The sequence below is a fragment of the Austrofundulus limnaeus genome, unplaced genomic scaffold (assembly GCF_001266775.1).
Source record: "Austrofundulus limnaeus strain Quisiro unplaced genomic scaffold, Austrofundulus_limnaeus-1.0 Scaffold56, whole genome shotgun sequence".
Classification (NCBI taxonomy): Eukaryota; Metazoa; Chordata; class Actinopteri; order Cyprinodontiformes; family Rivulidae; genus Austrofundulus; species Austrofundulus limnaeus.
Window position 1 is genome coordinate 929,682 of NW_013952458.1, and position 18,634 is coordinate 948,315.

Genomic DNA, 18,634 nt, shown 5'->3' on the forward strand with positions numbered 1-18,634 from the left:
TATATATATATATTTTTTTTTTTTCACATAGCAACATACTGTTTTGTGGATTGATGTATACCTGCTGCTACTACTACACCTGAATTTCCCCGCGCGGGACAATAAAGGCTGTTTCTATTCTATTCTATTCTATTCTATTCTATTCTATTCATCTTTAAAAGTGAAAGGCTTCCATTCAACACGGCGTAGGAGATGTTCAATACCTACATATGGATCATGTTGATGTGTGCAGCAGTCACATGCAGTATGTTAAATGGATGTAGAACTGGACCAGCGCTACTTTAAAGATCAATATATTGCTGCATGACTGACAGCTGATCAATTTTGTGAATCCAGATAAACTTGTATGCAGTGGCTTTTTGTTTCTCTAGCTGGCTATTTGATCAATAAACTGCTTTAAAAGAGCCTCAGAAATCCTGGAGATCTACTGATCTACAGTTTAAAGATAACAAGAAAGCCTGGCTTCTTGGAAGCAAAACCTAAAAACATTAGGAAGGATTAAAACTTTTGCACCAGACTGCATATTTTTATGTGTTTTCTAAAGCATTATAAAAACCCAAACACTGAGCACTCACCTATCAATGATCCATTTAGAAAGAGCGCCACTCCTATCAGTGTTCCAATGCAGAGAGCCAGGATGAACGGCCTCCTCCTGCCCCAGCGCAGAGTGCAGCGGTCGCTGGCCGAGCCAATCAGGGGGGTGAAGATGAGGCCAAGAACCGGACTGAGGAACCAGGTCAAACTGTAGTACTGCTCTGGAAGACCTGCACACGTCAGATCGGCACAAATCCWTTGAACTTGAGCAAAGATTTGGGCATGATGCAAAGAAAAAGTTTGTTTTTATGTTTTAACCAGCAGGGGGCAGAAGAAGCATTAAGTAGAAGCAACCTTGAGAAGAAATACGTATTAAAAAAGAAATACTTAAAAAATGAGATTTAAAACAAAGATATGATCCTAATAGTACTTCTTATTGTAGCATTTATGCTTTACAAGTGTTAGTTTCTGATTAAATAAACAACAACAAAAACTGTGTTTATGCCTGTTCAGGGTCTTATGACGGTAAAAAAAAAAAAAAGATTTATCTCAGACCCACTGAGTGTTGGTGTGAATATTTGTCCTATTAAGTTCTGTGTACCGCTCTGTGGTGAACTGAGCTGACATTCAGTCATCAGAAACAATGTAATCCAATGGCCATATAGTACCTTTTATCAAACAAATAAACTAGAGTATTGCTATTAATTTCCAAAATGTTTCAGCCAGATACTGCTTTAATAGAAAGCTAAACATGAAAATATAAGAATAATTTCTGTTTTAAAACTGACTGGAATTTCAATGAGTTTTGGATTGGGTGGCACGTCTCAGCTTTGAGCAGCWTTTTAATATTTTATGTGACCTAACTTTCCACTGCTGCTGAAGCTTCCAGACTGTTGCATAGCAGGATCTCAAACCCAGAAAAAAAATAAACAAACTTTGGCTTAAAAGGGAAACAGTAAATGTCAAATAAACGGAAAGGTACACATGCTGTCAATACCTTTAAATAATATGAGACAACAAACACTTTCCTGTCACCAGCCAAGTTATTTCTTACTCCTCAACATTTATTAACAATTTGGTTTATTTTAACACATGAACATAATGATAAATTGAAAAATATATTTAATAAGTTTTAATTGAAACAAMGAGTAATTGGTGTATGAGCATGTTTGCATGTGATCAACTGGAAATGTTTTATAAAATCTTATTTTTGAGGTTAATATGACCCCCCGGAAATAAATACTTTACGTGCAACAACATTTGAGAGAAAATAAATTAATCTTTATGTTTAACTTCCCTTCTTGTCTGCTCACTCTGAGATCTTACATGTTACGTGTTCCACCTAAAAGAAAGCAGAGCTGCAGAGTTTGTTTATCAGCCGAAACACAGAGCTGAAACTCTCAAAACACCCCAGTTTGATCCTTGAAACCATTTTTCTGATGATTAAATGTTTGGTTTATAACAAACACAGCTATTAATATCAAAAGAGAGCTGCCCTGAGAGAGAAGCATAACCTTATTAAGCTGATGACAGGTGAGAGAGGTAAACAGCTTCAACTGAGTGGTCAGCTGAATCAAAWCTAATTAAATCCAACATTTATTGTTTTATCTGAACAACAACCCGACACATCTTAGTGAAAATGCATTAAATGCCATTTGGCCACCTCTTTGCTCTTCCTGTAAATAGACACCGAAGTGATTCGCTCTAATGTATCTGCCTGCAGCCTGAGRGAAGGCCAGCCTGACCCGACTCAAATATAATCAGCTCTGCTTTAAAGGTTTGAGAAATAAGCTTCATTACAAAGCTTTAAACACCTTCAAACAAGATGATGCATCTAAAATCTCTATTCTTTTCAAAAAGTAAAGGTTTAAGAAGCTGTTTGACAACTTCTGATTTCTGACACTTGAGAATCACTTAAAGGGATCTCTGATTAGTTGTAACATTAGACTTTATTTGATAAACATGTATTTTAACTGTAAAATAAAGACTGTAAAAATAGGCTGTTTAGTTTAGTATTTTTTAAAATATATTTTAACATGGACGGAGCCATTTTATTTACACATAAAGCATTCTGGATAAATGATGACGTGGACAAGTCCTCGGTGCAAGGCTGCTAGCGAGCTATATCCACCCTGAAGGTTAATCTTGGACAATATTTGATGATCGACTMTTTTAAATGAAACCAGAGAGCGTTGACAGAGAGGGGAAGGTAGAAATGACTCAKCCTGTAACTGAAAATATGGATGGAGGACAACAGAGCTGCTTCATGGAAGAAGAACCTCAGTTTAGCCTGTTAGCCTTTGCGCTAGCGCTGACACTATGCTGCCATATATGTATTAGCTCAGCGCTAGCGCGACAAACAAAGCTAAACTGAGGTGAGTCATTTTTGCGTTCCCCTCTCTGTCATGTGGATGGAGGACTTCAGTGACGAGAGGAGAATGTGTAGCGCTGAGCTAATACATATATATGGTGATAGCGGCGGGGCTAATGCTAAAGCTAACAGGCTAAGCTGGGGTTCTTCTTCCATGAAGCAGCTCTGTTGTCCTCCATCCATATTTTCAGTTCCAGGCTGAGTCATTTCTACCTTCTCCTCTCTGTCAACGCTCTGTGGTTTCATTTAAAAGAGTCGATCATCAGATATTGTCCAAGATTAACCTTCAGGGTGGATATAGCTCGCTAGCAGCCTCGCACCGATGACCTAGTTGATGTCATCATTTACCCAGAATGCTTTGCGTGTAAAAAAAAATGGCCCCGTCCGTGTAATATATTTTTAAACTTTTAGTTTAAAAATGATAAAAACTAAACAGCTTACAGTATTTTTTACAGACTTTATTTTACAGTTAAAATACATGTTTATTAAATAAAGTCTAATGTTACAACTAATCATGGATCCCTTTAAAGCAGCAGGTGTTTGGGGGTTTAGAAAGTCCTGCATTAACACCTTTCTGAAACATTCTGGTTTTTTGCTTTGCAACATTTTTAAAGATGAGCATACGATTTTTAGGAGGGACTAATTTTACTACAGCTGGTGTGAGTTGGATGAGGCACATTAAACCCACAGGGGAGCTGTGATGAATAGTCAGATTCACACTGGAGGGTCACGTTTTTGGCCATTTGAGATAGAAAAAGGCCATGTTCCTATTGTCCAGTACAAATGTCGACCTCTGGCTTTCTCTCGAGACTGGACTTAACCCCCTTGTCRCTGTGGTGACAAGGTCTTGGGAACTCTGTCACCACAGAGACTCCATCACCTTCACTTCCTGGCTCCCAATATGGACGTGTCATTCACAACGTGCTTTACGCCGAGGGGGCTTTTTTTTTTTTTTACAGACTGTGTATTTTCACCCTTCTCTCGACCCGTTCTTTCACATTTACACACTCCGGGAAAACACGCACACACTTCCACAGAAAGGGAACTCAGACTAAACCTGTGTGGCGCTGCCATAAATACGAGACAAGGCAGCAGATAGGAATCGGTCCGTCTGTAGGTTTGTCAACATCAAAACAGGAAAACCTTTCTGGTAAACAGTTCCCACGCACAATACCCAAAAACACAGACAAAATGCAGTAAATAAAAGACATGTCTCTGTTCTCAGACACTTCTAAAAACACAGTTCACACACACTCCAGGTACTGTATGTGCAAACACACACACACACACACACACACATATATATATATAAATATATTTACACACAGGGAACAATACTGAGAGAATCAGAACACAGGAAGTATTTTGGAAAGAAAATAAAGGAATGAGAGCAGTAAGAGAGAGGAAATATGAAAAGAAAGGGTGTGAGAAAGGATCAAGATGAAAAAATTTGAAAAAGGGAGAAGAAATGAGTTGGAGAAAGAGCAGACTGAAAGAAATACATTGTCAAACTGCTGAGTGATCCTGGGAACAAAAAGAAATCTGTCTTATCCGTTATCAAAGTAGTTGTTGCATTATGTACATTTCCTCCTCACAAACCAAAAAATAACAATAATGATAATGGAGCTCAATGTGTGACTGTGGGAAAACAACATTTCTATTCATCGCAGCATCTGAGCATCTTTCTGTAATTTTCTCCATGTTGCTTCTGCTCTAAAGAACAGACAAAACATGCCCAACTTTACAGATTACTTTGTTGTCTAATCTTGAACTTGGGGCTAAAGTATTCTTTTCTTTAGAACAAAAAGGAAGTCAGATTACAATGTCAATGTAATCAATGTCAATGTACAACCGATAATTCCCGAGTTTCACTAAAATCCATGAAATGGTTTATGAGATATTTTGCTAACAAACAAACAGGGCTGACTCCTATAGTTAATGCTATCCTTTGATGTTGCACAATGTAATCTGTCCAATCCAATTCCTTTTTACAACTTACAAAAATACATTAAACCTCAGTCTCCTTTTCTCCTTTTTCCTCACTCTTTCCTTCCTGCCCATTCTCCTACAAACAAAACAACCCTTTCATATCCTGCACTCGTGTGAGAAAACGGCGAGGAAAATGACAGGCATCCCGAAAAGAGCCAGAGAAATGGTGTGAAAGTGAGATTAGGGCAGAGGTCATGAAGGGAGAAAGTGGGCAGGAAGGAAGGAGGCGAAAGCAGGAGGATGAGACGCGGCGAGCGYAAGGAAAGGAAAGGAGGAAGCAGGTGTTTTTGAAGCAAACATGTGGACTGAGTCAGGTGCAGAATTCAAAAAGAAAAGAAGAAAGGATCAGAAAGAAGGGGTCAAAACAGACGCAATGAAATATTGTTATCAACGCTTTGTTATTCAGAGGTGTGTGACCAGTTTGGATTGATGTTGATAATTTGTGGGATTATTTGTCACAAAAAGCAACGAGCCACTTTCTGTGGAGGCAGAAGACTATCTGACAGAGACAGAACATCTGGTGGACTCAGCTGATCAGCAGCAGGATTATTTTAGTGGTCACAGTGGACAGACTCAGTGCAACAACTCAGACATTGTTCAGATGAGAGGGAAAAAAGCGACAACGTAAACAACTCAAAAGAAAGTGATGRGTTGTAAAAACCAACTGTTCGTATTAAAAACCGACTCGTAAGCAGCTTTAGGACACCAAGAGATTTTCTTAAGGTTGCCCACCATCCTTAAGAGCAGTGGGGACTCGAGTCACTAATATAATGACTTTAGACGTGACTTGAAAAAATGTTCAGAGACTTGTGACTTGACTGACTTTTACACCAATGACTCGGGATTTGAATCTGTTTACCTAAAAAGAGGATATTTTACCCAAAAACTTGAGTTTAAAAACACGTCATTAATAAAGTGTGGCCCATTAATTCATTTTGGCATTAATTGATCTAATAATTTCATTTTTAATTCACATGGGACTTGACTTGATGGTTGCCTTTCTTGACTTGAAACTTGATAAAGATTAGAGACTTACTTGAGTCTTGCAAAACAATGGCTTGGTCCTGCCTCTGATCTTTAAAGATGGCAAGGAACTCACTATTTTAAGAACCAGTGCACATTAGTTTACAGATGATAAACAAAACAAGGAAAACAGCAACTTTTTCTAATTGGTGCTAAATAAATCATGGTTTCTTGAAGCAAAGAAAAATGTTGAACGTAGAAATAGGTTTATATTTTGGTTTATTAGAAATTGGAAATGTACAGTCTGTTATTTAAACTGCTTAATAAACGGCCTACTTAATTGATTTTTTTAAGTGAAATGCAGTTCAAATATTATCTAAACAACAAAATCCCCCATCTCTCTGCACCACCTCGACCTGTTCTGTATTTTAATATTTAAAATGTTGGCAACACTAGACTTTTAGTTTTTAAAATCACACTGAGAAACTTTACTTCAGGTAAGATACTGACAGCAGACTTTTACTCCACACAACCTCACTCCCAAAACACTAAAATGTACAAATCATGTTCTCTGTGCTCTATGGGCTTCGTCTTTCCTCATAAAAAATGCATTTAAGTGGTTTTCATGCAACTTTTCTTGCACTGTAAATAATTTATGTGTTTATATTTGTCTCTACTGTCACAACAAAGTATTGTAAGATTTTTAAGGGAACCTTTGCTTCTTGGAAAACTAAAGTAGCCAATTATTCATACCGCAAGGTGCTTTTCAGGATGACCTTTTAACCATTAGCAGGAACAAAATAATTATGTTTAGAAAATTGCGTTTCTCTTGCAATTAAAAAAAACTTTCCTGTCAGGAGTTTGTCTAATATTTTGCTTTTTTAAACGAATCACTGAAGAATCGTAAAGAAATTAGCAGAAAATTCTCCAAGCATGAATTGGAGGTTCTAAAACACGCTCCATTAAGTTCATGAAGGACAAAATTGTTTTATGAGCCCCGGAAAGCCTAGCGACCAGGTCGCTGTTGGAATAATGGCACGTGAAAAAACAAACTGGAGCTACCTGCTAGAAGCTAATTCAAACAACATGTGTGATCGCACAGGGGTTATAAAGTGCAAAAAATCACAAAAGGTAAGAGATAAGCGAGTAGAGGAGAAGAAGGGAGTCATAACTCTCCCCAGCAGCAAGGAATGATGGGAACATCAAACACACAGCTGTAATTTTGTGTCCACACACAAATACATTTTCAAAGCTGCAGAGCAGAGAAAAGCTAAAATGAGAGCAGAGCTGCGTCACATCTTTTTTTTTTAATACGGCATAAAGAACAATAGAAGTAAAATCACTTAGCCTTAAAGAGCAAAATGAGTTACGATTGGCTGAACGCTTAATGCTGCAGCAAAACTGCTTTAATATCACACACTCAGCTTATTCAACAGATAAAAACCTTGACATTATCCTCTGAGTGTTTGAGCTGCAGTGCATAGGTGCTGCATCTCCCACCGATTGCCCTGGCGTCATAAGGTGGCATTCAAACTGCATGAAGCCAGCAAGTATGCGCGCGCGCACACACACACACACACACACACACACACACGCAGCTGCTTCTAGTCAGAGTTATGTAACAGCACTGCAGCAGAACTGTCTGCCTCCTGCTGAGGCGCAGAGAGGAATACAGCAACACTGACACCACGAGGAATAATCTTTTAAAAACGTCCAAATGCATTTCTTTCATACTTTCTGAAACATTCATCGTCAGTTCATTGTGTTTGCTGGATGAGGACGTGTGGTTTACAGCAGCAGGATGGCTGGTTTCTGACTGCGGCTGATCTAGCTCCAGCAGGAAGCTGCAGCCTACCAGAGATCGGATCAATAAAGCCAATCAGCCTTATGTAAGCACAGACACTAGTGCAGGTCACGCAATTATAAACTAAAGTGATCATTGTTGTTTTAACGTTAACCTCCACAGCAGAGGTTTTATTAATAAGTGTCTTTTTGTTGTTAAAAGTTGTCATTAACCAGAGAAATGTCTGCTTTTTCTTCACGCCACAGTTTGAAATCTGATTTCTTGTGGTTGTAATTAGTTTCTGCAGACTCACAAAAATCTTTTTTAAGTTAAAATGCTTCATCACAGCCAGAGGCAGCCACTTGCAGGAAAGGAAACTTTTATAATCCTGACTAACTGCCACCTTTTTAATGACATTATGATCAGTTTTTAAGTTTGTTTTATTCTTTTTAAATTGTTTTATTTTCATGTTGCGAAAAGACAATCTATGGTCTGACATTACAAATTAGCCTAAGCTATAAATATTTTAGTGTACAGTATTGTAAATGCACTTGGCCCTATTCAAATAAACAATAAATTAAATAATTTGAAACACTATGTGCCTAAAGATTTAAGATAACAACTAAACAATTGTTAAAAAGTGTTTTATTAATTTTTGAAGCCCTCCTCTCATTTGGCACTTTTTAAAAATGTTTCTTGTGGAATGAGGAAGTCAAATGAAATAAAAAAAGCAGACTTTATTCCTTCAAYTGTAGCTGCGTTTCCATTGCAAATGTGCGCAAAACTTTGTCGATATTCTGTTAATGTCGAAAAACACAGTTTCACAATTGCGGTGTTTCCATTAAGTAAGAAATGCTATTAAAGTCACGTGTGAATACATTTGTTCTCGCGGTAAGTCATTACAAACACGGCGTCAATGGATGTAAACACAGCATATTGCTACCACGATACTAGTGCTCATCATCAGTGGAGACGTTGGCGTCTTATCGAGGCTTTCCAATGACAAGTTCCTTATACCTGGGAGCGGCTACGTATGGGGCGTTTTTAGGAAATTGTAGTCGGTGAGTTTTCTACTTTCTTTTACAACTTTGGTGATTTTAMTACTACTTTTATTTCCTGCTGTCTTCTTTTTCACCAGTAGAAACAGCTGGTTCTTGATCACGTGACTCTGCGAAAAAAGTGTTTCTATTGCAGTTTTGCAAAATACACCAATTTCGATATGGCCGAAAAACCACCTCATCCTAGCGCAAAAACGTTTTGTCGAAAAACAGGTTTTTTCCTAAATTGACGTGTTTCCATTGAGCAAATTTGTTTTCGAAATTCTAATTTCTGCCTTTTCATGGTCAATGGAAACGCAGCTTGTGTGAACAAAGTGTAAAAAGTGAGTCTGTACATTGTGTTTCTCAGGACAGGCTGCTGGGGAAATGTTAATGCACCGACAGCTTTACAGCTGATGGATTTGCATACTGAGCCTTTCGGAGGTCACATGCATTCAATTAAACAAAACATTTGGGCCCCAGTTAACAAAATGACCAGCTCCTGCCTGCTAAAACGATTCATTTACAGGTCATTTTACAAATACTTCAGYGTTGTTTTTCCTTCAAAGCCTTCCCGCTCTCTGCATTGAAGTGTTTACTGCACAGCCCCGTTTAAAGAATCTGCTTCCCATGATGTTTCTTTGTTCCTCGTCATCACCTGAGAGCGCGCTTGTTTTTGATGGCTTCACCTCCCTGGAGAGGGAGGGGTGAGAAACAATGTGCTGACAACACACACACAGCTCTGCATTCCTCACATATCTTACACTAACTACCCTACAGTAGCACAAACACACACCTAGTTTATCTCTTGTTACATGGAAAAACATGCGGAGTCATATGAGCAGAAAGCGGGTGAAGACCGAACTTGCTGATTCGACATAACACAAAACACAATGAGCCATAAATTATCAGCTGCTGTGGTGCACAGGTGAAAGTTTTATGACTGCTGCAGTAAATGTCATGCAGCGTTGGTGTTAGGTTCATTTTTTACATGCTTTTGTGTTCTGGGGGAATTCAAATAAAAGGTTTTTGCAGTGGCAACGTAAACAGAGGGCTCAAAATAATTGACTGGCACTTTAATCTGTCCCTTYCTCTGCAGAAACAGACAGCGTGAAAAGATAAGATCGCTGTTAAAAGGGCTGGAAACACAATTCACACATTCAGCTGCTCCTGCTCCTCACCCTCTCTGCAGAAACGGTTTTCTTACGTGCTGCGTGTACGGCTCTGTGCAAAGCTAAGAACTGCTCCTTAAATTGGATCTTTAGGCACTTTGCTACGAGCAGCTTAGTCACAAAGAGCATATTGTGCACACACTCTACAGTCCACAAGGACTGGACAGAAAAGGRGTGAAACAAGCTGCCAAAAAAAAGCGGCTTTGAAAGACATTTACAAATCTTAAAGAACTATTGATCTAGAATTCTAGGAAAGTCTGAGTGCTTGGAGAGAATAAAGTAAAGTAAATAATGTGGAGTTCTGAATGTTTGCTGAAACGTACTGAACATGCTGAAACAGAGTTGTTAAAGCTAAAAAAACAGAAAAGCTAAACGAGCAAGACACCATCTTGCTATCTAAGAGCTAAAAGTAGCAAAACACTAGCCAAAAGATAAGAAAAGTCTTGCTAGAAACAAAAAGTAAAAACAGCTGTGAAAAGTATCAAAATGCTAGCTGAAAACAGCAAAAGCTTATCTTCAAACTAAAAGTAGAACAAAAGCTAGCCAAAACTATTTCAAAAAGATATGTAGAGGCCAAAAGTGCCCCAAAATAAAAGTAAAACGGAATGTAGCTAAAAAAAAAAAAGAAAAGAAAAGCTAGCTAAAGCTAGCAGAATAGCAAAAAAAAAGTAGAAACAGAAAAAGGGGAGTTCGATGTTTAACCAGGTTTCTATAAGAACAGTGTGAAGGAACTGAAGTGATTCCAGTATAAACGCATCCATCACCTGAATAGGCTGAATGTTTTCATATACAACTAGCTAAAAGAGTATAAAATATGCATGAAAACTAACATTTTTACCCAGTGCTTTCAATAAAGACTCCCTTCACCTGCGACAAATCAAACAAAAACAAAAAAAAAAAAACATTGATCCGTCCGTCCACCTGCTCTCCCCTCCTTCCACTCTGCCCCATGAATGATTTGGACAGATTATGGTGATTAGTCGCTGTGACATCAAGCCAGTCATTTATATAACCCTGTCTGCAAGGTCATCCGCTAGATTAGGCCATCTGACGTGATGGGATTAGATTAGATGGCATCCAACTATAAAAAAATGCAAGATCAAGCTGATTTGTGACAATAAGTAGTGTGGAGTTTTGTTTCAGAGTTTGGAGGCTGGAAATAACAGCTAACGTGTATCAGACTGAATGAGCAGGCTGGTTCTGTGATAACTGTACAAGTCAATAAATGGCTCTGGTGCGCAAACTATGAAAGTACACAGAATTCCGGCCAGGGTGGAGAATGATGCGAACGTGATGAGGTGTTGCCTTCAGTCACGCAGCCACAGTGAACAGAAGGTAATTTCCTGTTGGGTTGTAGTAATCTCCTTAAAGAAAGCCTCTACAGAAGGTTAACAATGCTGTCAAGGTGCCAGCTCCGTAGTGTTTTGGTTACCATCGTAAAAGGCAAAACTGCGTCTGGAGCGAGTCGGTCAGAGCAAATAAACGGATTAGAAATGAACTCGAGAGAATAAAGAGAGTTCTTTGTGGCACCTTTACGCTGCTCTGCTGCTGACACTGTTTAGCTTCCTCTCAGCGTGATCAAACAAAACTTTTATTTTTCTGTTTCTGTTTTTTTTAGTCCTCAAATGAGTGCAATGAGTTGATAAAGAAGAATTTTGTTTTGCAATTCTCCAAATGCTCCACTTTACATGGGGAAAAACAATAATATTTCATGAGAAAAATGGCTTTTTTTATTAGAAAAAAAAGAGCTTGTGTTAATTCTGAATCTGTAACTCTGATTCATCATCTTAACACTGACATGAGTGTAAATTATAAAAACTTTGTAGGCTTTTTGTTCGTAACTTTTCTTCCAATAGGACTTCAATTCTGCTTTAAAGCTGTATTTTTTTTATCTTTTTTGAGCTGTGTTCAGATAAAGCTTCTTATGTAATGAGTCACCAAAAAAATAAAAAATAAATAAAAAATGAGTAAAGGAACACACTGTCTGCTCTCATCACTTCCACGCCTTCCCTCCCTTTCCTCCTTCTAAATTCACTCCCTCCTCCCTCAACCTAAGGTTTAAACCTGTTTGTATCTTTGTCATCCTGCTGAGGGTGACTTTGAGTAAATTAAAAGAACATAAAAATATGGATTTAAAAAAATTAAAGTGCTATTTTAGCTGAAAGAGAATGAACAATGACATCAAAAGATAAAAAGGAGACTATAGACTGGTTCTTAGAAAAAAGACTGAGCTGTTTCCCTTAGCGTGTTATCACTTCCAGCTAAGGTTCAATATGATTTAATAAGAACACTGAAAAGCACTAAAAGCCACTCTAAAACCTCAGAACGGGTTGGCTTTTGGTACAAAAGTCTCTCCTGATGGACATGATGAGTCAGTTTTCTTTACTTTTGCGCTAAAAGGAATAAATTGTTCTGAGAAATTCAACAGCCTAGAGTCAGGCAGCGGAGTCTCCTGTACGACTATGAAGGTTCATTTTGAAATAAAAGAATGGTTTTGATTCAGTAAAATAAGTAGAAAAGAAAACCTGTTTTCACATTTTGATTGGCTTCRATTTTTAACAGGAAACAATGTTTCTTAGAGTTGCCAGTGCCATCTCTGGCTTCTGAAGGAAAAAAAATTAAAGAAACTTCAACATCCAAACCTATAAACAGTGAGCTACTATCATGAAAGCCACCAATTGTGAATACCTTACAATATGAAATCCCTCATCTATAAATGGTAAATGGCCTGTATTTATAGAGCACCTTTYTATCCAACTAAGATACTCAAAGAGCTTTACACTACAGTCTGTAGCCCTCATTTACCATTCACACAGCACTCTGTAAAGCTAACCCAGACTGATCAATGGAGACTAACCAGTGCTTTAATTATATTCATACACTGATGGGACACACATCAGAAGTACTGGGGGTTCAGTGTTATAAGCATGCATGGGTAAAATCCAACATGGTCCCACACAATTGTGGTTTAGGGGCAGATATTATCATATTTTTTTTCTTCTGCTACTACCTTTCATTTAATTTATTATTTGTATTTTTGTTGTATGTTGAATTTATGTTGTTGTTTTTTAAAGAAATGAATAAACTAACTGAATGGAACAATTGTGGTTTATGACCCACAGCTTGTTGATTTAGATCTGGCCATCCTTGGCATGGAGGAACAAAAGCAACAAGAAGACTGTGAAGTCTGCAGAGTGAGATGAAAGTAGGAGAATTTTAAGTATGTTAAGCATCGTTTTATTTGTCAAAAACTGCCAGCTTTGACTGAAAGAGTCCGATTGTTTCTAATTAGTCTTGATGTTTGAACCATACACAAACTGGTTCAATGACCAAAGTGATGTTTTGACCCTCACCGTCTATGAGGGAAACATCTGTCTTAATGGTATCCACACAAAACCTTATACGGGAGAAGTTTCTCCTTCTTTACTTCGCCGTGTGTAAATAGCAGCTCCTCGACCAAACTGTGTCCACCACACACACATTCAGGTGCGCACGCTCTCCGTTTCTCCGACCCTTGTGTTGTGGGGTTACACACCCACACAAGAGTTTCACTCAGGGTGAGCCAAAAAGCCAGCTTACCATCTATCCAGCTAATTCCTGCAGTTACAGTCTGTCCTCAACATGCATGAAGCATTAACGCRAAGGAGGAATCCATTTTTGTGAAATGCAGTTTGAAGGGTGCACATGGGACAACAGAAAGCAGCTAAAATGACAAAAGTTGCCTTTTTATTTCGAAACAATTAGGAAGTGGAACTTGTTTAAAAAGTTATATGTGCACCAGTAACACAGCTAGAAAGAGGGATCATTTAGTCCAATCTTTAAACAAACTTGTACTTCTTGCTAGGGAAAAAACAGCACCAAAAATGAACTATGTAATTATACATTCCACAAAAGGGCCAAAAACAGGTTTTAAAAGAATAATTACAGCTCAACTACCTGTTTATAAGCTGCACGTCTGCAGAATGTGCAGTGGCTTGCCAACAACTTTGGCATGTCTATTTGTCAGACGAAAATCATAGGTGGCTGACTGATCACCACTTTAAAAAGGGCAGGAAAATTTAGATTTATTATGGTGAACCTGAATCTAATCAGTAAAAAAGCCAAACTGTCTAGAGTTCAAATCCACAGCCCTGCCTAATTCAGTTTTATTCATTTCTGTTCATTAAACTGTACAATTTGTACCTCACAGTTGTTACCAAATCTAATAAGAAGGGTTCAGACATGCCCTGGTCTGAAAAAAAAAAAAGACTAGGGCAGCTAAATGGAGGCTAAAATTAGAACAAAAACATGCTGCACCTCTCCTGTCTGACACCACAGCAGACRAGCCTGAAAACAGGTTTGCAGTAAAGAGAAAAATAAGGCGCAGATTATTTTTGCACAAATACCTTTATTAGGTATCACAGATATCCGCTGCCATGCATAAAACTGCTCTGCACTGATTGCAACACGAGGCATCAACTGTCCTTCAGACACAACAGAAGCTGGACGGGTTTCAAAGGCCGGTTCCCCGTGGCGGCTCATCCTGGGTGAGCAAGTCMGGAGTCACGGCGGTCAAAGTGACCCATAAATGGAGTCTTGGTTATGTAAAGTACAAGCTCCAACAAGGTCACAGAGGGAGGAGAAGAAATTTGGAGGGAGAAGAYGGCAAAAGAGAGTTCTATTCCCTCTTTTTTTTATTCTGTTTACACTTTCTACATCCAGTAAAGACTCCACTGTTCTCTGCTCAAGTGGGTTTATTTAAAGATGATACTGAGTGTGTATATAACTGTGACTGAAGGCTTGTCATTCAATATGAACATGCAAGTGTACTGTGACTTAAGAGGACAAGCCAGATAATCTCCTGGTAGAAGTCCATGCAGGCAAGGTGACCAGGAGTTAGGACATGTGCCCGGGCATTTAAGCTGCCAACGAGTCCTTCACAGGTGGCAGAAAGGCACCAGGAGAGATACAGCTCTGTCTCCGAACAAACAGTTGGATGTTAACAGATTTTCATGAGACAAATATCACAAGCCATTCTTATTAGCAACAAAACAAGCTTTGTTTTCTGATGTAAAAATACGCCGATTCTGGTTGGAGGAATGTGGGCCGGTTTAAAACTCCTTCAAAATCAAACTGSTTTGCATGTTACTACTCAGCTAAACATTTAGAGCGCGCGAAACTTTCTTACAGCAATTTTATAATTGGAACAACAATTAAGCAAGGAAGTGCTAATAACACTGATAAAAACACATCCTAGCCTTATGCTTCCTTTATGCCAGGGGTGTTCACAAATGTTTTGAATTTGGGGGAGAATTTCTAGAGATTTCTTTAAATGTCTCATGCTAATTAACAATACTTTACTGCTGTTTTAACCCCTAAATGCCATGGAAATAATTATATATTTTTCATTTGGTTTAGTAGAGAGATGCCCCATTTGATTTGGCCCAGTTGCCCTGGTTGCTATTTCCTGTTGTTCTATGTAGGCTGTGTCCAAATTCAGGGGCTGGGTCCTTGGAAGGACCCAACCCCTGAATTTTATAACTTTTATACTGCCAGATTTTTTTTTTATATATCTGTATTCCTTTCCAGACCCACAGCCTAAAGGTCCTGTCACACTAGACAACCTATGCCGCCACTTTGCTAATAAAACTTATGGATTTGATCAATTTGTTCGAATGACATTATGTACATGCCGAAAAGAAGYTTCCTGTTGATTTTTTCAATTCCATCTTCAATGAAGATGTCTTTAAAATGTTCATAAGGTGGCATAAGCTGTCTAGTGTGACAGGTCCTTTAGAAACACTTACATTCATTCCAGCTAGTCTATAATTTTGGCCCACACTGAATATTGTGATTGCCAAATTTTAAACAAATAAAAATAAGATGTACTGTATTTATTCATGTATAATACGATCTCATGTGTAAAACGTTTTTTGAGCTTAAAAAGCATAAAAAATTTAATCCTCAAACTACCTCCAATTTCATACAAACTTCAAGATTTTTCAGCCTTTGCAGTCTTTATACATATCAGTAAAATGATCATTGGACTGTTCATTTTATTTTAACAACATATGCACTAAAAGGTATTTTGACAACAAATATATAGCAGCTGTAGCAGCATCATATGAATTCTGGCATTTTACACATAGTCCACCAGGAGGCACCAACACAAAAGTCAGAGACTTCACATGAGATTTGGGCCATCTTGTGGGGGAAAAGCAGATTACTTCCTACTCACGAGCGCCCCCTCTGGTGGGGAAATGCTTTTTCAGGGATACAAACTTTTTCAGAACACCGGTAGATGGCAACCATTACAGACGAACAATGTTCGTTGTTGTTCGAGGAGCGGCCCRGTCACACGCTAATGTCATTAGTTYGCTATCATTACTGAGGTGCAGGAATACTTTTTCCCCCTTTTTTTCACATCATGTCGCCTGCCTGGATCTGTTATTATCTCGCTCTGAAGTACGGAGGAGTGTCAGAGGTAAGCTTGCTTCAACTGATTTTACAAYGCGGTCTCATTTCCGGACTCAATAATTTTGTGAATGAGGCCAATATTTCAGTTAAAATACATAAGTGAAAATACTTATCCGAGTATAGTACTACCYACTAACTTTATGGATGATTTTATGGATTTAATTTTACGTATTATACTTGAATAAATAYGGGAAGTCATATTAACTTATTATGGCAAACACCAAAATAAACTTAAGATCCTTTAAATGAGCTTTAAAGTAACACAACCATATTTTTCCATCCTTAATGGWCTCACCTATCTGCAGCAGCACAGGTGTCACCAGCGCCGTCTCCATGGCGTAGCAGAACTCTCGGCCGAACATCACCGCGCCGTGCATCACCCATCTCTTCAAAGGGATTCCTTCGATGGATCCTTCGCTCGCCGACTCTTCCCCTCTCCGCCCGCCGTCTCCTCCTCCTCCGCCCTCCAATCCTTCTGCCTCGCCGCCCTCTGCCCCGTTCTCTTCCTCTGGGCCCGATGCTGTGGATTTTCTGGTGACAATCTCGCCAACCAGAGCTCCGACTTGCATAGCGTCAGCCTCCGTGTTCTGGGGAGGCATGGTGGAGGGCATGCAAGCAACAGAAAACAAGCACACCCCCTTCAACACAAAAAGCCCTGAATGTCAAACTATCAAAGTAAACCACCGCTTTCTTTCTTCAAAGTATTTGTTTTTTTTGTCAAGTTACTCGCAGCTACTTCAATAAAACCTTTTCAAGCTACCAACCGTAACCAGTGGATTCAACCAACTGGCTATTTGATTATTCTATCTTTAAAGTCTACGTTCAATAAATCTTAAAAACACTAGAGTAAAAACGTAAAACTGTCTCAGCAAGACGAGAAATATAACTCTTCCTGTAAAATTTTAAATACTGAAGAATCTATCAACAGATCTAACACAGATCTAAAATTTTTAATTTTCTAAAAAGAAAAAAAAATCAGCAATGAGTCGTCCTCCAAACAAGTTGTCCTTCAAAAAACCCACTTCAAATTCAAATCAAACCCTTCTTGTTTTCCACCCACAGGTTAGAAACCAAAAAGTAAATCAGCTTTCCAACGGCTTGTAGAAAATCTCAAAAATATTAGGTCAGCCGTTGATTTTCACAGGAACAGTGAGWGGTACATTCCAAGAGCGACTTTGTGCATTTGCTCCTTTGTGTGTGTGAGAGATGAAGAATGTAAAACTCCTTTAAATTTGTTTTGTTTGTATTCAAGTGTTTGCATGTATGTGTGTGTGTTTGTGAGTGTATGTATGTGTGTGAGTGTATGTAGGGGTGTTTATGGCTTTTCTGTCATTGAGGTTTCCCTCTGTTTTTTTTTTTTTTGCCTTCTTACTGTCTATTACAAGCAGTAAAAATCCATATAGAAGACCACTCAGTGAGTTCCAGAGTCATTTTGTGTATTGGAGGCTGGATGGAGGGCTGGATGATCGTGTGGGTGGGGGCGAGCAACAGGTCGCTGCAGGCGGGGGGAGGAGGTGGAGGGCAGGTGGCAATGGTGGGCGGAGCTCCTGTGAAAATCCCCATCGATTGGCTGATCAATCTGGAGGAAAAGAGAGGGGGAAGAAAAAATAAGCAGTGAGTTGTGGGATTTTTTTTATTATGCTAACATGAACATGAGCTATTGTGTGAATGAGTTCAATGTGCTTTGACATGAGTCAGCTGACAAGAAAGAAAAGTTATTTAAAAACGTTTGAAGCGCTGGAACATTTTTATTTACACTGATCCAGGCCTGGTGTGGCTAATCGGGAGGACCAGGAGTTTTCCTGGTGGGCCGGTCTGATATTTGAACCGCAAGGGCCAGTAATGTGTTAGTTATTGATCAGATCACTGCTACCACTGTCCCTGTATTGCCAGGCAAGTTATATGATACAAGGTTCTGCCGTAGACCCAGGGCTACCTCTGCCTCTTGCTGGCAGCTCATCTTTATTTATTTTTCTTTTTTGTTCTGCACTCTGACATAAAACGTTAGCGTACCTGGTCAGTAGTGTTTGAAAGATGGAAGGAGCAAGCAGCGCGGAGAAAGTTAGAATTAAAAAAAGAAGGGTCAGATTTATAAAAGATTGCGTGGAAACCATATTAAAAGTGAACGTACGGCCAAAAGGCGAAAATGGCGTACGCCAAAAATAATTCAATTTATAAAACCGTTTCTGCGCAACTTTCCTTTATAGATCACATCTGACCCTCAGAGTTTGCGCACAAGGTCCCGCCTCATGTTCTACCCTCTACACGCCCACATTCAACCGTAAACAGTCAATGCAAAGTACCTCATGAATGTTGAGATGTATTTAAA

At 38.8% G+C, this 18,634-nt stretch overlaps 1 protein-coding gene across 2 annotated transcripts in view; it reads right to left on the reverse strand.

Moving 5' to 3' along the window:
• Window positions 1-18,634, reverse strand: part of slc45a4a (solute carrier family 45 member 4a) — a 48,361-nt gene that overhangs the window by 11,056 nt on the left and 18,671 nt on the right. For both annotated transcript variants that reach the window (XM_014009269.1, XM_014009270.1), the window contains exons 3-4: window positions 16,601-17,884; window positions 576-764 (exon numbers count right to left, since the gene is read on the reverse strand). In XM_014009269.1, coding sequence (XP_013864723.1) covers window positions 576-764; window positions 16,601-16,916 — 505 coding nt within the window. In that variant the 5' untranslated portion in view covers window positions 16,917-17,884. The remainder of the gene's footprint in view (window positions 1-575; window positions 765-16,600; window positions 17,885-18,634) is intronic.